The sequence below is a fragment of the Pipra filicauda genome, unplaced genomic scaffold (genome assembly GCF_003945595.2).
Source record: "Pipra filicauda isolate LSUMZ 115617 unplaced genomic scaffold, ASM394559v2 scaffold242_size1167801_pilon, whole genome shotgun sequence".
In the NCBI taxonomy this organism is placed as follows: domain Eukaryota; kingdom Metazoa; phylum Chordata; class Aves; order Passeriformes; family Pipridae; genus Pipra; species Pipra filicauda.
This window is the reverse complement of record NW_024104357.1, coordinates 858553-884379: the sequence shown is the minus strand read 5'-3', so window position 1 is coordinate 884379 and position 25827 is coordinate 858553. Positions and strand designations below refer to the sequence as shown.

The window sequence follows — 25827 nt, the reverse complement described above, 5'->3', positions numbered from 1 at the left end:
CCTCAGTCCTCTTTTTTGGCCTATTCTTGCACCTACCAGCCTCCCAGTGGTCACATTGCTATGTAAAGTCCTTACACGTGAGGAAAACAGACTTCTCCTTTACTGCAGATGAAATTTCTAAGTGAGTATGACAAATTATAGACCATGATAAAGCAGGAATTTGGGGTGAAATGACAACACTATTTCACACAAACCTTGCCAACTCTTGTGATCAAAGAACATCAACTGGCTTAAAAGTTAAAAACAAAAAATCAATCTTGACTTAAATCCTGTTTTCTATTTTTGCCTTCGTTTATATCAACTCAGGGCTTGTGGATTTCTCTTTTTTTCAATCTGCGAAATGTCAGGAGTCACAAGAAATCAAGACTCATGAACCTCTCTGTTCCCTCTGCAGGTTATTTTTTTTTAAGTAAAACACCAAAAGTGACCACAAAGAATAAGAAAAGAGGTAGAATCAAAACACGTTCAGTCTATTCCTCTTCAGACAGGAAAGAAAGAAGCAAGAATCCACACAGTCACCAGATGTGAGAATATTTCTTTTTAATTTAAAACAGTTGCAACAATGTCATTCACAACCTTTCTCATCTTGGACAAATACTCTCCAAAAAGTTAACAGTGCTTCAAGCAAACAATTCTGAGTGGTGCAAAGTAAACCAGGACAGACATTTCCAGGATACAACAGTAAAACCACTGAAGAGTGAGTAGAAATCAGACACTGATCTCAGCCATTAAAGTAGGAAGGGTGATGGGGAAAACAATAAAATGTCCAGTTACATATTTTGCATAGTCTTTCAATGCATGAAAGCAGCAAAGAGGATAAAAATGGCTGCTGCCAGGATGGAGAACAAAAGGAATGAATTGGAGAGGCTTCTAAAGCAATCTAATGAGCTCTGGTTGCACCCATATTCCAAATGTGTTCTGTGACCCAGTGGAGGCTGCCTGAAGCAAAGAACTGGGCTGAGGCTGGTTTCAGTTCCACCAAAGTGAGTCAGAGGTAATGTCACTGAACCCAGTAGAGTTTCAAGTGATGGGAGTTCAGAAACATCTACACTTGTTGTAAAACCACAGCTCTGAATAAATTAATTTTTATTCTAAACGAGTAGAAGTTGTTGAGTTTTTCTTCCTTCCAATTTCCTAACCTAAATGTATTATACACAGAAGTAAAAATCAGTCTGAGAAATAAGAGAATTATTCACTGCCAAGTCCTGGCTTGCCATAATTCTCAGGTTAGATTGTCTCAAACAGCTCACAGTGATTTTTCTTCCTCCATCCCTTTTTTGGCTAGAAGCCCTCAGCACACTGAACTCCCCAGCAGCTCTTCCACCACTCAGACACAGAGAGTGTGCCCAGGTTGTGTACTGAGGTCTGGCCCAGCACAACTCAGCATATATAAATTTTAGCAGCCAAAGCCTGATAAATTATTCCGTACAGGCTGTTTGAGTGTGGTTCCTGCATGCTGTAGTTTAAAAAACAAAAGAAAACAAAAAAAAAAGAAACCACCAAAACAAACTCCTCTCCCCCACATTAGGCTGAAGAGTCAGGAGTTTACATCCTGCTCCTCCAGATTCAAGATGTTCTTCACACATATCCCATCACAAAAGGGAGACAACTTAACCAGCAATTTGAAAAAGAAGGGAAGCCACTGCTTTGGGAGAGAATAAAATAATGCCTCAAACAGCTGACTGAAGAATTTCTAACATATTTCTAACTGCTAAATTTCAGAAGTCCTGTAAGCCCTTCCCCTAAACTGCTCCCTGCACTCCTGACCAGCTTGGTGGTTTTGGGTGGGCAGAACACGAGTCATGAACTAAAAAGAACTTTCAGGAGCTGAGCTGCTACAGTTCCCTTACACAGCCAGCCAAGGGCTCTCTCCTTTCAGTTACTATTTCCAGTTTATCTCCTCCCAGCCTTCCAAGTGTGCCTTGTGACATCAGGCAGTCCCACAGCCACTACAGTTTTAGGATGCACCAGACAAATAGTTTGCAATAGTCCAAGCTCCATCCTTGATCCTACAAGACCAGCCATGCTTCCAGTTTAATAATGAACATGGGAATTACTCTGTTGGCCTTTATTTACCCAACTTTTCTAAATAAAAAGGCAGTGGCCACCAGATCTTGTTAGTTAATAAATAGCCCTTTAAGTTCACAAGGCAAGAGGGAAGCTGCTGTGCTGAACTTCCTTGGAATATAATTGTGAATTAAAAAAAAAAACAAACTTTTTTTTTTTTAAAGGAGGAAAAAAAAAAAAGGCCTTTTCTCCTTTTCCTACTGCCAGAATGAAAAAACATGTAGATATACAGAAGTTTTGCTCTTTCACTTTAAATAGATGATGTATCACTGCATAATTTGTTGATCCCATTTTCAGATCTGCCATTTTCTAGTGAAGTACACAACTATCTAAAACATGGAAGAAGGAAAAAAATTACTGGCAGCTTTTATTTCACCCAGAATTGGTGGCTCAATAATTACAAGGCAGCTGAATCTCACAGGGGACACTTATTAATATGCTAGGACACCATGATTCTGTGTCAATAAGAGCACTAAGTGCTGGGAGCTTTCCCAGCAATTAGGCACCTTTACACTCTACAGAATTATTGCACTGGAGTTTCTCCCCAAATCTTTTAAGATCAAAAACTGATTAAAAAAAACAACAGTGTTTTTTGGCTCTGCATGAGGCTTTATGATCAGAGGGAGAACTATTTTCCCCCAAACACTGGGAAAAAATAAAATACCCTACTCGTACCTAGACATTTAATTTGGGTTCTCTTCTGTAGTGTGTAGCTGCCTGAATTTTTGCTATTAAAGTTGTAGGACCTGACTGCAGAGAAAATGTAATTACACTTCCTTGGTTCTCCTCCACTCTGTAAGGAAGAGGGTTTTTTGACTGTTGCAATTTATTTTGAGAGCTCAGTAACATTGTACAAGGCAACTCCAGCAACAGTCTCTAAGCAGTGGCCAACACTGTGAACCTTTGGGGTATTTTTTGGAATCATGAAAGGTTTCACACTCATCATTGCAATTTTTCTAGAATTAGTGATTTCAAATATAATTTAAAAGCCCACATATATATTCTTCATTGTAAAACAAACTGAAATAACACCAAAAAAAAACAAAAAGAGACAGGAAAGGCCAGCCCCTACCTACCCACCCCTTAAACCATGCCAGAGACATCAAACACCTTTCAGAAGGTGTCTATTGAAGAAATCAGATTATTGGTGTGTTTGCAAGTTTTAAGAAGGCTGAAATATCAATTTAAGGTTTTTTGTTCTTGTTGGGTTTTGTTGTTTGGTTTTTTTAAGGGGGAGAAAGAGGGGCAAATCAATAAATCAGCAATTTTACTAAGCAATTTCCCCTGCTCACAGAGCAAACTCTGTATTTAAAGAATCCTTAGCAGAAAGCAGATTTTCACTGTGAATACTTCGTCAGGGAGTTGATTTCAGCTGGAATATGAGTTGTCTAGATGCAAGTTTCCCAAATGTAAATATAACAGGACATTAAACCCTTCCTTATCTCCTCCATATGAAAACCAAATTTAAATAATAGCCTTGCCTTTCCTGAGGGTATATGTTTAATTTCACAGTCAGTAAGTCTGCTTCTTTTAGCCATCTGTAATCTTGTATCTGTTGGAAGAACTTGCAAAATGAACATTCAAGAGAAGATGAAGAAATCTATGTCTGTAAAAAGAAAATCAACTATTTCTCTTTGGCAGAAATTGTACCGGGCACTGATAGGAGATTGCTTCTATCTCCATTAGGCTCTTAGACTTATGCATCAAAAAAGGCAAATCAAAATACTATACCACTGAATTTCAACAGACATAACTTTAGTTGACTTTTCTCACTGCACTGAAAATAACCTCTGAAATAAGATCTGCTTTGAAGAACAGTCACATACCCTCTCCCTCCAACTTTTATATGATTTCCACAAGTGGTCTGGGCTCTGGTTGAAAACACTGGCTTCCAGTTACCAAAGACACCAATGTTTGTTCGTGGTTTTCAACAGATGCATGGACAGAACAGGCAGGAGCTGGGATGCACTCGGCTATTTTTGTTCAATACTGAAGCTTCCACTTTCTCCCCACACTGGCTGCAAACTCCACCAGTAATCTGCATGGCCTTTAAGGTGTATAAATTTAAAACAATGTACTACACAGCACCTAATAGAAATTTCCCATCTAACATTTAAGGCGGCATCAAATGACTGTTTTTAAATACACTATAAACATCCCATGTTTTCTTTTGCTTTTTGGCAGTCCAAGGGTTAGGGGTCTTTTGTTGGTTTTAGATTTTCTTTTTTATTGTACGCTTTTTTGGGCAGGTTAAAAAGGCTTATGGCTTCTTAAGGCCAGGAAATAGATTTGAGGTCTAACTTGGTATCCTATGGTAAAAATAAATGTAGCCCAGGTCTTTGGGAGGTCGTTCTGAGGCACAGACTCTGAGGTCGTTGTAGATCACCCATCTGAAAGGAAAAAAAAGATGGATCACACTCTGTGTGTATGAAAATCATCACTAGTTTATCAGGGACTTCTCAGACGCAAACCTCAAAGAGCTTAAAATCTAAAATTAGGTATTGCAACAAGAATAAAAGATCAGAGAAACAGCCAAAGCAGAGCGTTGGCAGAGCCAGGAAATGAAAAGGAAGGGGGACATGAAGAGGCATGTGTCGTTACAGTTCAAATGAAGGAAAATCAGGGATTCCCAATGCAAGATAATGGGAGTGTATCAAAATCACAGCCCAGATCAACACCACAGTACCAGCAATACTAGTATCAGCCCATAGTTTGATGGCTTGCTATCAATGGGGAACAAAAGGAAGTGGGGGACAGCTCAGATAAACTAAGCCAGATACAGAACCAATGCCCCAAACTGAAGACATTTGTAACAGCAAGCATGGGAGAGCCAATGGTACACTTCAGCATAGACCTCAGTGGAATCAGAGCTGACTCATCACATCTACAATCTGTAACAAATTTCATTTCTTTGTTGGGAAATGTATAGATGGTAAAACACGTGTTGTCTGCTGTGAGCACACCCTGCACTGTAGAGATTCATGCCTCAAACCAAGCATTTGCTTATCCCTGTGTGAGTCTCCCAGTTGCACCCACCTTCCTTCCTTTTTGAGATGACAAACATAGTGGCCACTCATCGTGGATGTTCCCATGTGGCTGATGAACCCAAACAGCTCATATCCTGTTTTAAGAAGTACAAATGGCATCATAAGGTTTTTATTGCTAACACTGAAATATGACTCCAGGGGAAATGTTCTTTCCAATACTGGAGAATCAGCTGAGCACTCCTAACTCACACTCTGCACCCCCAAACAGAGTTTCTGTTAGCACCGCAGCATACTCTCACTCTACCTATTGGTCAGGTTCACTGTCAAACATCAGATTCATTGTCAAACATCAAACCAATCCTAATCAAACCCACACAGACCTGTGCATACACCAGGGCTGTGATCACAGCCCCTACCAGGAAAGAAAACAGCAGATTCATTCCCAGTTCACAGATAGCACAAGTGCCAGATATGGAGTTCATTCTGCACACAAATTAGCCATGTCTGTGTCATCACAGAGCCCCTAAAAATCAAACAAAATCCAGAAGTTTATATTTTAGCAGCCCATAAAAGAAAGGACAGGAATGAAACCTCTTCCTTTAACACAAGGACAATTTTTGTGCCTAAATTGGTTCTTCATCCCCACCCACTCATGCCATTCACCCAAATTACCACCAAAAGTAAAAGGGTACCTTCTTTCAGGATATTGCATAAGGACATGGGCCTGGATTTTGGTGGAGAGGGCTTTCTGGAGCCATTTTACAGAATCATGTTGGTTATCAGGATTTCAGGCACTCAGTAAATGGTCTCAGTCTATAAAGGCTAAGTACCACAAAAAATAATTATTCCAAATCTTCTTTTTTTCAACCTAGCAATAATCAATGTTTCCCATGTCTCCAAAAGAATTAAGGTTGGTATTTATAATGCTAATATAACAGTAGCAACCACAGAAACAAACATAAAATTGTCTGTTAATTTTTTTTCATAAGACCTTTACATTCAAGAACAGAGGTAGAAGTTTAAAACATACTACAGTTTTCAGAACTGGTCACTAAAGGCCCTTCAAAAAATGTTATGTGTTATCCTTATGTTAGCACCACTGTTGAGCTTTTGTACTCCAGTGCTGTTCCACTTACATCTGGTTCTTTGCCTGCTTCACAACTCTGCCTGCTGTACCTTAGCCCCATCTTGTGGTTTATTTAGCAGTAGTATGACAGAGAATCTCAACCAAAAGAAAACAAAACAAAAGCAGTACATGCAGGATACAGACTATATCTGACATATTTGACCAAGGAGCTTGGTTGAAGGGATTATGAAACTGTCCAGCAGACCACAGGAGGACAGAAACTCGGGTGGTCTGTAACAGCAGCATTGTCTTTAGGATGCTCAGACTCTGAGGACTTATACATTGTAGCTTTTCTCTGTCTTTTTATCTTATAGCAACAGAAAAAAAAGTAAATCTTGGCCAGGACAGACTTACATGCTCTGGTAACAACAAACTCGGACTCAGGTTATTCAGTGAGTCCAAGCAAAGAGTGTTCTGAGCAAACACAGCCCACAGAATTCAGCAGCCAACCAAGCCCAGAAGCAAGACTGGAAGAGAATTGTCTGGATCATACCCAAAAAGGCGCAGTAACTACTTTCAAAACAGGAAGGAGCTCTATGAATGGTATAGGTGTGACACAACAACGTGATAACCAGTTCTAAGCTGAAGGAGAACTTACTTCCAGGCCCATCTTTGATCCTGGGTCCCTCTGCCCCTGTGTCTGCAAGGATATTGGCATTAGCATTGTTCTCCATATCCATCATGTCCAAGGCAGGTTCACTTTCTTCCTCAAGGTCAGGGTGGCTGAAGATCCATTCCAATGCACGCTCCAAGTTATTGTTCTGTGAGCCAAATAATCAAAAGAGCAGCCTTTAATACATTCTCTACCATCATGCTGCCACTCAGTTTTTGAACGGAGTAAGCATCATGCTAACAGTACTTAAAACTTGTAAGGTATACAGTCTAATTCCAAGTAAAATAGTATTCAACAAGCACTCTGCAGAAGCTTGGAATATGGAAAAGAAATAATCTCACAACTAAGACCCATGACCCCAGGTTCTTATCTTGCAGACACATAGCCTTTAGGCATCCAGGTTATTGTTGAACGATAGTAAAAGCAGGTAAGTTTTCCTCACTGTCTTCCACACTTTGAGTGAAACACACAAACTGCCATCCCCACTCCAGAGAAGTCAGGCATCCCACACTCTGCCAGAATAGTTCTGGTGCATGATCCACTAACTGGATTTTTATATACACTTCATAGGCATCTGAGCATGCACCTGTACAAAGTACAGAACATGAAACAAAATTCAAGTGCTACCAGTAATCCATGGAACTCACTGTTGCCTTCAGCGCTTGAATTGCTAGATTCCTTTGGAATCCCATGGAAATGATAATTGCAACCATCTCTTCAGGAGGCTGGTTATCTAACCCTACAGCTCCTAATGCTGCTGCCCCACTGGAAGCAACTTCTCCAAATGCAGATACGACCAATGGCTCAGCGAAGTCTGGAACAAACAAATATTCATCAGTTCATTCTTTTGCCTCACTGAAGTGGAAAGTCAACAAAAAACACAAACAAACAACAAGCAGGACCTCAAAAGCAGTCCTGAAATCAATGTAAGTTCATTTCACTGGCATCTAAATTGGGACTTAGATGTGTGGAAAGCCTCAAAAAAACCAAAATGAATGTGCACATTACAAAATATCTAGCAGACTGGAATAACTTGGCACATTGCAGAAGTCAAACAACTGAAGGAAAGTAGCACAGACTGGTATGGAAGCAATGATGTCACCAGGATAATAGACAACCCAGTGCATAGATGTAAAATGAACCGATTCCATTCCTGAAAATGTCAGCTAAGCCCAAGTGAAACTCATTCCCCATTTACACAAGCAACACAAAAGCCCATGGTGAAGCATGAACTTAACCAAATCTGGAGCTTCCTGGCAAGGGAGTACTCAGATATACCCAGTGGTGGATCAGTAGCCCAAACTTTGCATGGATGAAACACAGGACGTGGAGAACATCTAGCAGCCCTGTCCATCACTAGATAGCCCAGGTTCTAAGTACAGCATGAATGCTCTAGCCTGAGCTAGAGAAGGCTGATATGGAAGAAAAGCATCCAGACCACAGGATTCTTTGTACTTACACTTGATCACAAGTCAGCTTCCCCCTTAGCAGCCCGGACCTAGCCAAAGGGTGGAAACACAGAGCTGGCCCACACCATGGGTGAGGACAGGAGGGTGTACTTCTGGTGTAGCTTAGTTTGTTGTCTTCTTCTAGGCAGAGGATACCACATAATGGTCAAGTTCTGCACATCCCAGGAGCAGTTTAGGAAAATTCACTCACACCTCCAGGTTTCCCAGGTGGGGAAGGGGCCGTTGTTTCTCTGTCACACATTATAAAATTTCTACTGACTGCCAAAATACACAACGAGGAACTGAGTTTAACTTACACCTTCCAGTCACTGACCTGGCTCTTCCATGTGTGCAATGATCCAGTTGAAAGCAACTTCAGCACCCAGGTTGCCTGTATAGTACACAGCTTTCCGACACGCTTCCAAAGGAAAGCCCATTTCTGCCAGTTGCATAACTGAAGACTCATCAATATCTAGGGCTACAAGAAAAGACCTTCTAAAATATCAAAGTCTAATTTCATCCACTGTATAAGATGTCTTATTGTTATTCATGGTGCCACATATTACAGTACCTATCCCTTGGATTTGGTTTAGTACTTCAATAAACCCACAGCCATAAGCCTTGTACACAGCATTACAGTAGTTGCTATGGACTTAGAGATAATCTTTTGCCACACAGATCTACACAGTAATCTACACAGATCATTAAACCTGGATGGATGACTACAGGACTTTATTTATTAAGAAACCTCACCACTGGATTTCAAGGGGTGAGGAAGTCAGATGGTGAACTTAGCTAGAAATGGCAGCCAAAAGCAAGCACTTCTCAAAGGCAGGATCTTGCAGGTTAGATAAACAACACCTGCCAGATCTATCAGTGTCCACTTGAACTTCACCTCTGAAAGACAGCTTTAGATTAAATCACTGTCCAGAGGGAGCCAGGATCAAGCAGCTGTGACCTCCAGAACTGCAAGATCCTCCTGAGGAGCAGCAGATGGAGGAGCAGCTCATATTCTGGCTACACTGATGCTACTACAGACTCTTTTCTAAGAGAATCCCACACACGTGGAAGTAAATGCTGAACAAGTACAGAAATCAGCTGTTATTTAGAAGCATGCAGGGCAACATTTCATGCATCTCTATGATGAGAATCCATTAGCTGAGCAAAAGCATGACAACCTTTTAAGCAGCTGAAATACCAGTCTCAGAAAAATGAGATACGTACACTCCATGAAATGGTTCGTCATACAATCTGAAAATTAAGAATGGAAAAAAAAACAGGGAAAAGGACTTATATGAAGGTTAAGTAGATCCATATATGAAAAAACAATTCCATATTTTTAAAGTCATAGAAACATTTGACCTCATAGAGATAAGGCACACTCATCCTTACATCCCCAATGTTTTTGCCATGAACTAGAGCAGTAATTTCCCTTAGTTCAGAGCAAAGTGTCACTGGTACTAAAAACCAGTAGGAAATAAAGCTGATGGTTGACCTAAGCAGGAATCTGTTTTGTTATAAATAAAGTATCATCAGCCATGCATTTACACTAAAACTAGATCAGTCCATTCAACAAGAGGGTAAGAAGGAACAGGCCTTTGTGAGAAACCTCTACAGATATGGGATGAAATTAAAACCTTTAGAGAACCGAATTTTGCGATATCCTTGCTCTGCACACAATTTCAGGTACTGGTGTTCTTTCACCTACATACAGCTTGATATTATGCCATTTCTATTAAAAATATCCAAGCAAATAGGGGCATCATGTCATGAGAGTAGTTGCATTACTGGCTTCATATTAAATACTGAAGCACCCAAATGCCAGTCATTTGGAGGAAATTGCAACAACCTGGGTCTAAGGTCACATTTTACTAGCCATAAACTAGCACATTTTACTAGCCATTTACTAAGGCATCATTTTACTACCCATAAACCATTTTGTTTTCCAGAAAAACCCAGGGGAGGAGGAAGGAGGACATTCTAATATTCTTGTTTCTGAACTTTAGCATAAAAGAAACGATATTTAAGGGGGAAAAAGCCAGCATAGCATGTTATTCACTCCTCTTTATTTCTGCTCTAGAAATATTTTAGTTAGCCTTTTGACATCATCTCCTTAAGACAGCCTTTTTTAATGGGCTGTACAGCCACGTACATCCAGAGAAGAGAACATGCATGGGCAGCTGCATGTCTAACATGCAGCTAACAATCCTTGTATTTTAAAAATCAATAAAAATTTTAATCTTAATCTATGCCTGGAAAACTGTTATCTTAAATTGTGGCCCCTTGTGCACAAAGTATTGTCCTGTGAATTAATCAGTTCTGCAGACATGTTGTCCTTGTTGTGCCACGTTGAACCAAATGTTTGGAATTACTAAGTAAAGTCTGTGACTAAGGAGAAGAGCACCTGCTCAGAACTGTAACACTAAAATCCTACATCAATAATTGCAATAAAAGACAGATTTTAAAATTTCTGCCCATGGCACAGGGGTTGGAACCCCCCGTTCCAACCCAAACCAGCCTGTGATTCTATGATAAATCCTGAAAACATCAAAGCTGGAAGAACTAGGGATGTCTAGCAGGGAAGACAAAAGGCTGTGTTGTAAAAGTCTTCAATGACAGAAGCACAGAGCTGCTTTTTTGTTCACAGTCCCAAAATGTGAAGATTAAAGAGAATCCCTGTGTGCTAGAAGGAAAGGGGAACACATGAGACAGTAAGCCAGTAAATACCTTTTGGATCATCGGGAATGACAATGGGAGGAGCAATGTCTGGAAGTTCCTCTTCTCCTGGCTGGAGCCCCCTGGCCCGAAGGTGGCTGATATCCAGGAAATCTGGCATGTCTATAGAAACATCTACAAAAGCAGAGAAACAGGCTAAGCTTATGCACCCAGCAAAATGACCCTTGTGGTGTAACCTACCCCTTCAGAGAGGGGACTCCGGTACTCAAGGTACAAGCACAGACAGGATTCTCCTTCTGAAAAGTTATTTGAGACATTTGGAACACTAAAACAATTTAACTAGGAGGTCAGATTACATGAAACTGTGTTTTAACTCCACAGATCTGCTGGATTGGTTTAATTTGTCATAAAAGGAAAGAAGACTCAATTAGGATCTTCACAGTACAAACTTAAGAGTCAAGTCAGGTCCTCATTACAGACCAAAGCATGTACACCTTATCCATTATCTTGGATAGAATGAAGAAAAGGTAAATATAAAAACCACATACCAAGCTTTTTGGGTATCCAATCAAGGCCAAAGGTGAATTTCTTTATCTGCACCACTAAGTACTCAGGAAATGAAGCAAAACGGGAAGTCCTGTCAAGGACAAGAAATACAATTCTTTCAAACAAGGCAACAAAATCACATGGAGCACAGACTTCAGAACCTCATGCACACTGAGATGAACCATTGCTAGTTGATAGACAGGATCAAATTCTAAAATGTGGGCAAACAATTAAGCTACAAGCATTTAAAGTTCAAGCTCTTAACAACCAGACTGCATCACCTCTTGGAGGCTGACAGTTGAGAACAATTGATTTCCTGCTCAATGCATCACTACAACTTGTCAGGCTTGATCTGCACATCACATTTATGAGCAAGCCCCAACAACAATACAACAGCAAAACCCACTATGCTTTTGTCTGTTCCTCTCTGTATCATGTCCAGGTAGCAAGACAAGCACAGAGCACAGATTTTAACAGGCAGCTGGACACACACTTACTTAACTCCTGCAGATTTTGCTTGAAGGGCACTACTCCAGAAATCCTCTACATTGCTGGGTTCAGAAAAGGCCTGCAGACATGCACTAAATGGGATCTTGGCACGGACAAGTTCTGGTGGAGGTCTCCTTGCAGCTTCTGCTTCTCGCCTCTTCAACTCATAGGCAATTAATTCATCTGAGAAATATGCACAACACTAATGAATACTGTCATGGTTGTGTGTTCCTCACCAGGCCTATTTTTGCAAGTTTTGAAAATGCAAAAAAATACTTAGCAATAAAACTTTTACATGGCTTTAACTAGACACCAATTTTTTTTGTCTGCATCAGGTTCAGGAGCTACACTTAAAGACACATCTCTATTTTGAAGGGGTTTGTTCATGGTGAAAACACAGAACTGGAAATGCCAGGCAACCACCAATGAAAATCTTGCCATGACAGTCAGAATCCTGTGTGAATAGTAACACCAACTACCCACTTTATCAGCTCAATCTGAGTTGGAAAGTTATTGCTGTCTATCTCTGTCATCTGACTATCTGGACAGGACAGGATTATGTATGATCTAGAAAAAGTCCTGACACCAGCAAGCTGAGCAGTGCCATATGGTAAATTTATAAACTAATCTGTCTTCTGAGTCATTACCTGGAAATAACACGCTCTTTTATAAGCAACAGAATCATCACTGAAACTGATGAACAAAGATTGCAAAGTTATCCTAAACTTAACGTCCACTTCAAGGAGTTGTGGGCTAGGTGAAAAGCAGTAGGTAGACTTCTCAGCTTTGTGCTACTTCAAAGGATCTCACTAAACAACCAAAATACTTCCCTCTGGCTATAAAATATTTTACATATTGAATCTGTGAGGCACATCCCCCTTCTACTGTTCCTGTGATGTCTCCTTCACTTCTACCTCAAGCACACATTTATTGTTAGTCTGCGAGACTCTTCACCACTGATTGCAGGGGCAACCACGATTTGTCAGTGCCTCTCTCCTGCTTCCAAGTTTTCAAGTCTCCTCAGCTACTGTCTCCTTTAAAAACAAGTGTCCTATTTCAGACAGCTTGTAGGCATCAAAAAGCCACTCCTGTTTATTAAATCAACATCCAATGCTTCATCCTCCTTCCCTACAGTCCAGGATATCCAAATTGTGTATTTTGTATTTATAGATTACAAACTATCTTATACTCCTATTCTCTATTATCATATTAAATCTTCTAATCTGCTGCTAACAAACACAAAGCCAATTCAGTTTTTTTGATTGGTTTGGGGGTTTCGGGGTTTATGAGTGTGTGTTTTTACCAGATATTTATTAGCTAGTATGTTCAGTTCCTTTTTTATGATGAAGAAGTTAGTTTATAAACCTTTTCACTGCCCAGGACAAAGGAGATTCAGTCCTAAGGGGGATCTTTGGGCACACACATGACCCCCCTGCCCCCGCAACACACACGCAAAACAAGGGTGAACACCTTGTACTACAAGTGTGGCACATCCCTGGGTCAAACAGACCAGTTTCTTTCTTTACCTTTGTTTGTTGCTGCCTCCATGGCAACAGGTAACTGCATGATGTAGTCCACCCTCTCGGTGTAGCGGACCTTTCTGGACTGGCAGCACTGCGTGCGCTCCTCCACCAGGAACCGGAACACATCGCTCGGGTTTTCTGAACCCACAGGGTTCCTCTGAAAGGAATATTAAACCCAATCACTTATGTGATGACCATTAAAATGACCAGACAACCCAAAGGCTGCTGGTTTTTTTATGGCGAGCACAAAGACACCGATCTTGCACCCGGATCTGGCAGCACAGCTTGCATTGGACTGAATGCAAAAATCTTGCGCCCGTAGAGAATAAACTGAAGTCCACAATGTCTGCACCCACAGCAGTATCTTTCTACACAGGAACTTGCAGAGCATGTGCCTAATGAACCTGACTGAGTCAAGGTGAACAGAAGGAGGTGGGGAGGTGGCAGGTTACAATAAAGATAGAAAGCTCAGGCAAATAACATGGAGCATCCTTTCAGCAAACAGAATTGCTCCCACCACTCTCAATCTGCACTGAAACAGAACAAGCAACTTGTAGTTCATTATCCAGATGGGAATGTCAAACAAATAATATACCTCCTCCTTGTTGTTCACGTTAATGCCTGTTATCAGGCAAGAAACAGAGAAGTGTCTTCTAACCACCCTATAATCAGTACATGCATTTTGGGATGTGGAACATTATGCATGCAAATGTAACTTCATCTAGAGACTGTAACACATGAATAAACACCCTCGATTCTTGGGGAAAATGGGAAAACGAGGGAGGAGGGTAGACAAGAAATGCTTTACATCAAAACCGATGTATTTGTAAATTCCTTTTCAGAAAGACAGCATTAAAATTCACAGTATGATTCTTATACACACGGCAGTAAGCTGGAGCTCAGTGGAACTTAGACTTTTGTACTAAAATATTCAACTGACAAACAGTTACATAGCTTTCAGCAGAGAAGTCCTTCCTCCCGTGATTCAATGATGTACAGCTGGGATTTGCAAAAGAGCTGGACAGGGTAGTTAATTTGCTCCCAACAATTATATGAATTAGGAATAATAATAATAATAATAATAATAATAATAATACCCAATTTGTTAATATTCCATGACAAACTCCAATATGGTAAGCAAACAGATAGCATGTAAACATAACACAAACAGCAATTTAAAAGGTCACATATGTTTATAAATCTTATAGCCTGTACAGTGATGCTTGACCTCTTTTTATCTCCTACTGTTGCTATCAGCAGCATTGGCCCTGTGAATGGTCATGCAAGAGTCTGAAGTAAAGGAAGAATTAAAGAAGAATTAAAGAAAGAAAAGGAAGAATTAAAGAAACAACTGTTTATAAACCAAAATACATTTCCATTAGTAGCATTTTCTATATATCTAAGACCAAATACACTGTAATGAAAAAAATTAGACTCTCATACAACAGATTTGCCCTCATTTTCTAATATAACCAAGGAAAAGAAGCATTAATTGTGATTTTCTCACCTCTACTAGATTTATAAGATGTAGGAAAAATTCCTGTGCGTCTTGTTGTCTATTAGAGGAAAATTCTGGGTGGCCTTTACTTATAAAAGCCTTAAACATCCTGGGAGATATTCCATTGCGTTGAGGCTAAATAAAACAAAGAGAAAAATTTTAAAGAAACATTTTTATTCAATCCTGGACCAAATATCCCAAAGTCACTCCACTAGATCTACCTGTGGCCCATTTCTGCCACTGGAGAAATGATAGTTTCTGTTTCATCTACTTTTCCATTTTAATAAAAATGGGGAGGGCCCAAAACATGATTTGGGGGTTTTAGAGTATGTTTTATGACTTAGTTTCTACAGTGCTCACTCTACCTGTTCTAAGGCATTTGCAAATTAAAAGAGACTACCGAAGGTTTGCTAAAGGTTAGTAGTTTTCAGAAAGGTGTTGGTCATGTTGAAAGACCATAACTCATTGCCTTTAGCCTTTCAGTAGGAAACTACCCTAAATCAGAAAATCTCTAGCTTCCAAGAGAGTCCTAGTTTTGACTTTCTCATTCTCTATGCTAGTTTAAGAGGACTCCCCAGCCATTCCAGATCCTCAAGACAACACTAGTTGGTTTGCCATTTAAATAACACTTCTGAAGGGGTCAGAATCTTTTCTTCAGATTTGCTCTCTTCCTCTATGAGACCAAATAGTTTTCAAGGCCATCCTAGCAAAAGTATAATTCTCAGAGGCTGTTAAAAACTCAGTCAATCTCATTCATTACTAGAGTTGCATTATCACACCAAGATAAAAATAGAAAAAGCAGCATGAAATGGGAGGCACATAAAACACACACTAAAAGAGCAAAATTTTATTCTTTGTTTTACCAGGGTAGAATATTCCTAGAACCACTGAAACCAGAGGCAGATGCTCAATTTTAATTCTTTTTTAATTTCTGGCACTGCACCAGCAACCACATTAGCCTAAGATGCTCCTTAAAGTCTCTTGTCAAGAGACAGAGTCCTGGTATTGCTTGGACGAAGAGATGTTCTAGGGATTTCTGAATCTTGGGTTATATTTGCTTCAATGTCCTCAACTGCCTTTCATCAAAACTAGGACTGGGGAGAGAAATGCATAAACTAGTTCAGATCACTAAATACCAGGTTTCTTCCCATGCCAGAAGCAGAATTACGGTACACTCATCCTGCTGTATAATGCAGTGAGTTTGGAACCAAGCCTTGTTTATACCTATACACTTTGAACAAGAAGAAGAGAAACATGCTATGTGTGACAGTCTATAAAAGAGGATTGAATCTTGCAATCTAAACCCTTTCCACCTCAAGGACACAAAACTCCCCCAAAGCTAAAGCTCTAAACAGAAAATCAAGTAGTAGCTGATGACCCATTAGGCTTTCAGCCTCTTTTTAATGTTAAAGTGGGTCCAAGAAAAATGCTGCCATTTCCAGGCTAAACTCCTGTGGTGAAAAATTTCAACTCCACAGTACCATGAATATTTATAGAATACCTGGCATACTTTCCCCATCAACAGTTGCAAAATAGTTTAGCTAAATATAGATTGTGCTGGACCACTGCAGATCTCATATGAATTGCTTCTACAAGCAACAACTCCCCAAAACTTTGGATGAGTTCCAAAGGCTCAGAAAGCTAGAGGACTTCTTTGCATGTAGGAGGGGACAAAAAAGGAAAGGAAAAAAAAATAAAATTAATAATTGATTTTATAGACACAAAACAGAAGCACTTGAAAACACTGAAGGCCTAAAATTCTATGCAGTTATATTTATTAAAATGTCTCTGAAAGACAAAATAATATCTCAATGTATATCAGCATTAGTCGTGGGAGGGGGAAGGCACAAAAAAAAAAAAACATCCCCAAGCTGAAAAAAACATAGATTCACATTCCCAGAGTGAAGGAATGGAGAAAACATCTACATCTGATTTTTTTAAAATAAGTCTTCAATACAACAAGGAACAAAAGCTGTAAAAGTTGTTTCAAATCCTAATATCTGCTATGAATTGCTTGATAAGGAAGTCATTTGAGGCATGTAACTTCAACTTTATTAAACTGCATTTATGAACACCACAAGCACCGTTAAATGCCAGTAGATGCCTACTGCAACCTAACAGAGATTTATACCATCTGTCATTACAAAGTTCTCAATATCTCATTGGTAGTAGTGGATGCAGAGCTAAACATGGAGATGTAGCTTTATTTGAAGGATTCAGGTCCCTGAACTTCCAGCACATCATTCTTCATTCACATCCTGCGTGTGTTTAGCAAAGCAGGTCAGTCAGTACACATAATTCAATGCATGGTGAAATCTATTCCACTATTCCTTAGTCCCAGGGGTGTGTTGATAAGTTTTGAAGTTGAACTTGAAGCAAGCACGATTCATTATTTGTTTTTCCAAAACAATGAATAGCTGCTGTACAAACCAAGGAGACACAGGACTTTCAGATCATGTAAACTACTCTGTATCAGTGCTCTGTCTGTCCAAAATCTCACTGGCATTCTGATTTCAGGAGAAATTCGTATATCAATAATTGATAGATGAAGGTAGAGGAAAACATGCATTTCCATGGAAACTATCACCATGGTTCTGTGGGAGAAACATGCATCACTTCTATGGCTCTGCATGGCCCCTCCATCTACATGAAAGCCTCCAGTACCACTTAATCTTGCATTACCTAGACAGCTTCTCCAGAAATCAGGTGGAATATTGTCAGACCCTTCCTGGAAAGAATTCTTTAGCTCTCTGTACTTCTTTCTGAAATTTACAGAGGATTTATAAGCTTGCTTCCAATACTCAAGACTCTCTGGATTTTTTTTGTTCCTCAGAGAAGATAAACATTGGTTGCCAATTCTATGAACATTTGCACTCATCACTGGAGCAGGAGAATACTTTATTAACAGAATCAATGCTTGCTTTAATGTGCTGCACAAATAGAGCCTGACTAATATATCCCTGACTGGTATCCTGCACATTCCACCTTGCTAAGCATCCCATCCATGCTGGACCCACACGTGTTCTTCAATGCCCAGCACCTGTTCCCTTTTCTCAGGATATCACTTTTACCTAGTTACCAGGCTGTACAAACTCAGGCAAATACCTTGTGTTCTTCTTTCATCACCTGCTCAATAAGCTCAGATTTCACGGGTGGCTTAGAGTATTGGCCTGAAAGGAGGCCGTGTCCCAGTTTAGCCCTGTAAGGAAGAAGGTGGGGTGGAAACAAACATGTGAGAAAAACAGAAAAGAATAGAAGACTTTTATTTCAAGCAAAAAAAGAAGTTTACTGTTTTTGAAACAGAAAGTCATTACCTGCAACTAAGTGGGCAAATCTTTCCATTCTACCTTGTGTCATATCTCACTTTCAAGCCCATGAAAAGGTGTTCTTTTGCCCTGCCATTAAGTTATTTAGATTCTATTTAAGTTGACCAAGTAAATAATTGAGAAAACTTACATCTGAGTGTTGAAATCTTGTGTTGGATCAAGAGGAGAGTAGTCAAATATTCGTGGAAGGTTTCCCACATACCTGGGCAGCAAGAACAAAGGAGAAACGTTCAAATACTGCAGCTTAATGAGTCAATCTATCCTTGGTGAGTGCTTCTATCATGCAAAACTAATAGTAAAGAAATTAGGTAACAGACATTGAGGTTTTACTTAGAAGCTTCTAGATATAAAGGATATGGCAGTGCTGTTCATCTGGAATTTAAATTCTATTCCTTGATCTTGAAATAGCTGCACAATGGTGCAGCTCAAAACCACAGAGCTGAGTTGAGAACCAAGGTATTTTCTACTCCTAACCAACACAAGCAAATAAATTCAAATCTGTATCAGGACAATTTAAAAAGAGTGTTTCTATTGAGATTCTTCAGAGAAACCATTCTGACACCAGAACATACACAGTTGTAGCCAATCTGCTGGAAGCATTCAGCAGCACACTCTCTGAGCACAAGTAAAAGCAGGCTAGGTAGATGTGGCCATATTGGAAGAATACATCTGATTTCTTCCTGGTCCCTCTTCCAAATACCTCCACTACTTTGTTGACACTGAGTGTTCCAGGTAACTCCAAGGACCATGCTGTGGAAAATTACCTTCCTTGATAAAATCTTCTTTGATATTTTTCAGCAATGGAGGTAGAAGAGCTGGAACTTAATGAATCTACAGACTGTACTACATATGGCTAACAAAGTAAGCAAACACAAGTTTTCTCCCTCTTCTTCTCCAGAAGGTAATTCTAACATGAAAATCTGGCAGGCTTTCCAAAATCTAAAAGATTTACTTCCAGCACATACATTACTGGTGCTGTGGAACAAAAGAAAACTCTGAATTTTATTTCAAACCACAGACTGTCCTTTACAAAAAGGCTTCTCTGCTTGGAGTGATGTGTTCAGTTTTGGTCACCAAGAGTATTTCATATTCTTCTATTGTGCTTTTGTCCTCTTAATTATTCAGTGGAAGAATAGGCTTACACTACCTTTTTAATGATTTTTTAAATTTTAATTAAAATATGCCTCTGACAGTTTCCCTCCTTAGCCAGACCTGCATGCAACAGGTGCATTGTTTTCCACTAGAATGAATCAATATTAACATGTTTGTGCCAGTTTTTTGCACAAATCACACTGGAGCAACAGAATGTCTCCTGCAGTGGTACAAAGGCATGGACCAGGACAAAACCCCTAATGTGATACTGATGATACTAAGATAAATAGAGATATGTGCATATGTATATAAACAGCAGAGACAGAGACATCAAATTTACAAGGTGGCATATGATTTCCTAACACTTAAGTCAGTAAGTTCTGGTTTCAAAGGCAGATTGGGTTTTGTGTTCCAACCTTTTCCAATCCTCTAAGCAGCCACTGAACTGACTGAAAGAGGCCTGTTTGCAGGGGAGACAAAAATTAAAATACCATTTTTATTTTTCTTAGAAAAACAACACATTGAGCAGGCAGAAGCTAGTGACAAGAACTGGTGTGAAGCTACTTACGCTCGCTGGAACTCTGGGATGCTGAAAATGGCTTGCATGACAGCATTGAGGTAGCAGCTATTTCCCAGGTTCTTTATGCCAGTGTATCCTGGGCCATACATGGGCTTGAGTTTCACGCCAGCTTCCTGAATCACTTCCCATTCTGAGACTCTTGGCTTTATATCATTATCTCTCAGCCCGTTCTCTGTCTGAAAGCAACAAGATTTTCTTTTTAATCTGCTTAACTTCTGCAGCAATTATGTTGCTGCCATCATCACCAACAACCTTGTGATCTATACTGCAAAAAAAGGAAAAGTCAAATTAATGGGCAAAGGGAGGTAAATGCTGCAGGTAAGGGAGAAGATGAGGGTCAGAAAGCTGGCAGCTTGTTCCTCCACTACACCTCTCAGCTCTTTACCACAGACCACTGGCTCTTCAAGTGTTCCCAGTTGTGACCTCAATCTCAGCTGGAGGTTTCACTTCTCTCAGGGCTGTGACCTCAAACCTCAGCATCAAACGCAGCTTTCTTTTCAGATTTTCTACTCCACTTGTAATGGCCAGGAATAGCTGCTGCTGCAGGAGCTGGTCCTAGCAACAAACCACGTGAAAAGCTGCAGATCCAAGAACTCTTCCCTTCTTTCGAATGGGAAAAGCCCAAGTTTGTGGCACTGAAGTTTCTCTCCTTTACAGATCAGCCTTCAGCCTGTAGGTACAGGTCACTGCAGTGTCATTCACTACTGGTACGACTGTGTCACTTCTCTAAGAATGGTTCAGACTAGAGGCAAAACCTTTGCAACAGCTGACACTAAGTTTTCAAGGTTGCTGAGTAAAACAGGTTTTCCAGAAAGATCACTGGATAAAAGAAACTTATTATTCATTATATTGGCAAGGACATTAGTACACCAAAAATATTATTAGTACCACAAAGGCTTTTGAAACTGAAGTGTAACTCTTCTCTATCATTTCAGTTATAGTTAGTTTTCTCACCACTTGGACAATGAAATACACTAAGCCAGTATCAGGTTTGTTCATTTTTAGCAGTTCAGGTTCTCAGGTAGTGATACTAGATTATGTGCTTGAGTGAAAAAACAAACAAACAAACCAACCACAAAACCCCCAACACAACAACAAAATCCCCACCTGCCTTTATAACCATATCCTGTTCTGACTTCTTACATAATTTAAACAGAACTGAAATCAACATCCACTAAGATACAAATTATTGGAAGTACTTCTTTACTAATACAGACACAAACACATGTTCAGGAACAGGACCCTTTCTGCCCCAGCCCATGTCTACTATATCACACCCTAGATCACACTGTTTTCTAGACTTGAACGTCTTATTTCATTTTGTAATGCATTTCTTAACAAAACCTAAACTGAAATTTACATAATTTTCAGCCACTTCAGAACTTTCAGCCACTTTTTAACTTATCCATTGCTTAGCTTCTTTTTGCTTAAGACTCGTATCTGTTTACACATGCAACAGGCTTTCCTTCACTCACTGCATTCTAGATATTCTTCTCTAGTTGAATGAGGTTTTTCATCTTGAAGGCAAATCATATATAATACAGGAAAAGTGAAAAATGTAAACTAGAGAACACAAAGACCTCTTTGGGAAGGAACCTTTTGGATTTGAGAGTAATGATTCCTTCAGATCTCAGACAATAAAACACAAACTGGCTGGCTGAACTTTACAAAACTCAGTACTATAACACTGAAGGAATCACACAAATAAGCTACAAGTGCCATTCTTCTCCTCTTTCTCTCCCACCCCCAACTGGACAAGCAAGTAAACAACAAACCAAATAAAAGATGGGTTTCCTACCACTTGCATCTGCAGCATATCAATCCCAAAGTGTGCCAAATGTTTTGCTATGTGCGGATCTAAAACCGGCTCCTCTTCATCAAAGGAATAGACATCTACAAAAGTAGAGAGAAACCAAAGGTTCAAATGATATCCCTTTCTCTTTGTTTACCACAGGTCTGCCTATATAAGTTGCCTTGTTCATATTATCCAGGTTTGGTTATGGCCAGCAGAAAAGTGCACAGACAACCACATAGCTCAGTATGTATCTTAAATGGTCTCAACACAATCACCTCAAGTGCTTTCCTCAAAAGCAATTACATGCCTTCACAGTGTTAAAACTTAAAAATACTTGCAGTGATCATAGTATTTCCCCTTCCTCAAAAAAAGAAATTTGTAGGCAAAACAAGGAACAAGGCATGCAAAGTTCTCAGATATGTGGCCAGTCCACATTTTGAACATGACAACGAGAGATTCTGAATTTTTGTAGAGCTGCTTGATACAGGCAGACACACTAAAAATGTGAGTATATCAGGCCAACTGACTACGCCAATAGTATTTTAATTTCTAGTACAGTTTAAGAAATCCACTTTTGCTCTTTTCCCACAGAGATGTGGGGAGAACAGAGAAATTCTTTATTAGCAATAAAGAGGAGTTTTTTTGGAATGGACTCCACTGAATTGGACTTTGAAGATTAATCCAATCTCGCAGTTAAGGAGAAAGAATGATTTTATGAGTGAGGTGTCTTGTTTAATTGTATGGGAGATCTGGATTTCAGTTCTAGCTCTAAGATAGTTCCTTAAGGCCTTAAGTAAAAGCTCATAAACATTCTGGCAAGGTACAGTTCACACTCTCAAGGGAAGCAACACATCTAATGATGATATTTTCAATATGAAACCAAGTTTAATAAATTCAACAGAAGGACAAAAGAGTTGAGAGAGAAAAACCCTTTTTTTAGTGTTTACCAAATAAGTCTTATGATGATGCTGAGACCAGAGCAGGTTTCACCTACTTGAGCAAATAACGATAAAGCTTCAGGCGTCATAAAGAAATTGGAGTGTAAAACAAACACTAGTGAGACTTGACCAGGCCTTCCATCTTTTCTCAGGTCTCTTCTTCTCTAGTAAATGACTACTTCATTGCTTTGGTCTCTCCTCATACCAAAATCCAGAATTTCTCTGCCAGTCTGCTGCATTTCTCTGAGGCAAGCTTCCTTCATGCCTGGCAGAGTTTCTCACAGTGACCTTGCTCCACAATGCCAGATCTAGGCTGACAGAGAAAACTTAGCCAGGGGAAAGATGAAGCAAACTCAGGAGATGATATCAGGAACCCAGATAAAGTCTGCTTACAGCACAAATATCAGTTCTGAAAGGTCCTTACCCTGGCCTCTCTGGCAGCTACAGACTCAGATCATCCCCTACATAAGGCTTTCACAAAAGGTAGTCTCACTGAAGTCTGCTAGTACCCAACCCACACTGAAATGATAGACTGAAGGTTAGCCAAGAACTCAAAGACATAATGTAACTTTTAAAATTGACCAGCCTTATGAAAAATATTAATACTCTCAAACTATTAATACTCTCAAACTATTAATACTTGCAAACATTAATACTCTCTAACCAGCAGACACTCTAATAATGTTGATCCCAATGACCTTCCTGGCATGTGTGTGGCTGTAGATGCCCATCTGCTGGAATTCCACTGTGTGGTAGCAAACATGCCCAGAAAACATGACTGTTCATCCACACACAAGACATCACAACATTCCCATAGTATTCTGGTGAGGTCACAGCACAGCCAAAAGTTCAAACACCTAATGGAGTGAGATTACACAGCAACTGAACTTGAGTGTCTGCTTTCTATATGGAAGCTTTGATATTGTTTTCTCTGTGCTCTGACAACTGCAGGGAGCAGTCCTCTGGGACTACTGACCCAAAGCAGCAGAAATGGAACACATGACTAATCTTTTGCTCAAGCCCAGCTTGAGTCATATCCTTTAGTACTTTCGGCTGTGTAACTTAATTTCATGGGAGAAAGATATAATTCACTTTTCAAGAAATCAAGGAAAGAAGATTAGAGTCACCAAACAGAGGTCTGCAGTGCTGTCATACAGACTTTGGTAGATGAGGAATGTAGACAAGTCAGCAAATGTGACACATAAAAAAATGGTATCATTAGAGTGAGAAAGAGGAAAAAGGGAAAAAAACCCCATCAAGACAAATCTGAGACAGCTAACATAGAGTATTATTAAACAGAGAATAATCATTATGATTCCTATTATTGTAAGAAAAGAAAAATCACAATGCTACTGTACTTCCTTTTCTTTGACAGCTCAAGATTTACACCTGTTCTGGCTGTGAAGACATCAATCCTTCCTACTTAACCAATAACAGGCAATGTCAACACTGTCCCTGAAGAAACAAGTTGCTCAGGATCCCCCAAAAAGTATCTGACAATTGCTGAGATTAGCACCCACAAAGGAACTTATTCAAGTACCTGCCACATAGGGCTTCCCCCTGCCAATCCCCCCTTCCGTGCCTTAATCTATTTCCAAACAAGCACCCTCACAGTGACCTGAAATGAAATCCAATGGCACTGCCAAGAGAGTCAGCAGGTAGCACAGTCTGCCCAGTGGTGCTCAACCTACTGAGGCAACCAACTTGTCTGACTCTCTGGTGCATCCTGTCCAAGGTACAAGAGCAGAAGAGAGAAGTTTGATTCAGTTTCTGCCCTGATCCCAGGTGTGTTTGTTGACAGAATGTTACAAAACGGGGCTACTGCCTCAGAAATCTTTCATAATGTGCACAGCACAGACTTCTCAGGGCAAGACAAAGAGCTCTCCTTTGAGTACAGGCAGAGGCATCACCTCTTTCTCTTTCCTACCGGTGTGAAAAAGGAACAATTTATGTCAGGAGAGGGAATAATGGTTATTACTCCTCTACCATCACCTCTTCACCTCTAGCCCAGGGAAGCAGAAAACAGACAGACTCTGTGTCACAAATCAGCCACGGAGCCTCTTTCCTGAAGCTCATCTGTCACCCAGCCCTACCAAGGGTTATGAGTACCACGGAAATACAGCTCACAGACAGAATATTTGCTGAAAGGAAACAGGGAAGGCTGGGGGAGGGAAGTCTTTTCTGTATGGAAACCAAGTAAATATCACCCAGAAGAACAAAGGTCTGTGGAGAACAGCTGGTGCCCCTCATTCAGAGGGAAGGATGACAGCCTGTCCTTTGTTATCCCAAAGGCCACATAAGAGGAAGTAGCTGATCAGTGGGAAGCACAAGGACAGCAGCCATAAGGAAACAAGTATTGCTGCTAAAGATGAGAAAGAAAAGAGGAGAAAAAAAAAAAACCTGAAAAAACCACTAAAGAATACCCTGTTTCTTTTGTAGATGCAGTTGAAACCTACAGCTGGGCAAATCCTAAACACCCTCAATAACTGAGATTTGGATACAAATCATCCAAGACCAGGCTCATGCAAGGAAATAATATTCCACCTGGGAGATAAAAGAATGAATTTTGCTTAATATTTCTCTGGTACAGCTGGTTGAATCTGACTACAGTCTCCTTTCCCTGGCACTGAATAAAACTCAGAAAAACTCTCAACTGATGCTTCTTAAAAAAAGGGGTTGCTCTAAAGAGCTATTTTTCATCCCTGTAGTCATGAGGACTAAAACCAAAATATAATCATGCTATGTGTTCTTCCATTTTTACTTCTCCATACAGCTGCAGCAAAAGATCTCTTTCCTTATGATTTTTTCAGCTTCTCACATTTTTATTCCAACTAATCCTCACATGCCATAATCCCCTCTGCAGCAACACTGCAGAACATCACACTTGGAGAATACGCAGACAAGGATAAAACTATAGCTTTTTTTCCTCTCTCAAGATCATGAGGCATTTTACAATTGAGCATCTCAGCAGCCCCGTGAAGATGAGCATTCATTAGACTGTTTCAGCAACATTTTGTTCAATAAGGAAAAAGAGCAGTTTCCATGTATAATTAAAAAACCCCAAACATGCTGTTACAAGCAGACTTTTCTGAATTTAAAAACTCATTACCCTGTTTTTGTTTC

General features: G+C 39.9%; 1 protein-coding gene across 4 annotated transcripts in view; it reads right to left on the bottom strand.

The window, feature by feature from the left end:
- Positions 1–518: 518 nt before the first annotated feature.
- USP13 (ubiquitin specific peptidase 13) overlaps positions 519–25827 on the bottom strand; it is a 50377-nt gene continuing 25068 nt past the window's right edge. Inside the window, exons 7-21 of one of the 4 annotated variants that reach the window (XM_027752186.2) lie at positions 21770–21864; positions 19960–20147; positions 18430–18501; positions 18079–18172; positions 14983–15108; positions 13479–13632; positions 11961–12135; positions 11466–11554; positions 10969–11091; positions 9466–9492; positions 8576–8719; positions 7441–7607; positions 6779–6941; positions 5104–5188; positions 519–4457 (exon numbers count right to left, since the gene is read on the bottom strand). In XM_027752186.2, coding sequence (XP_027607987.2) covers positions 4364–4457; positions 5104–5188; positions 6779–6941; positions 7441–7607; positions 8576–8719; positions 9466–9492; positions 10969–11091; positions 11466–11554; positions 11961–12135; positions 13479–13632; positions 14983–15108; positions 18079–18172; positions 18430–18501; positions 19960–20147; positions 21770–21864 — 1796 coding nt within the window. In that variant the 3' untranslated portion in view covers positions 519–4363. Of the gene's footprint in view, positions 4458–5103; positions 6942–7440; positions 8493–8575; positions 8720–9465; positions 9493–10968; positions 11092–11465; positions 11555–11960; positions 12136–13478; positions 13633–14982; positions 15109–18078; positions 18173–18429; positions 18502–19959; positions 20148–21769; positions 21865–25827 lie in introns of those variants that run through there. The other 3 variants (XM_039381858.1, XR_005563717.1, XM_039381859.1) reach the window with 3 other exon arrangements.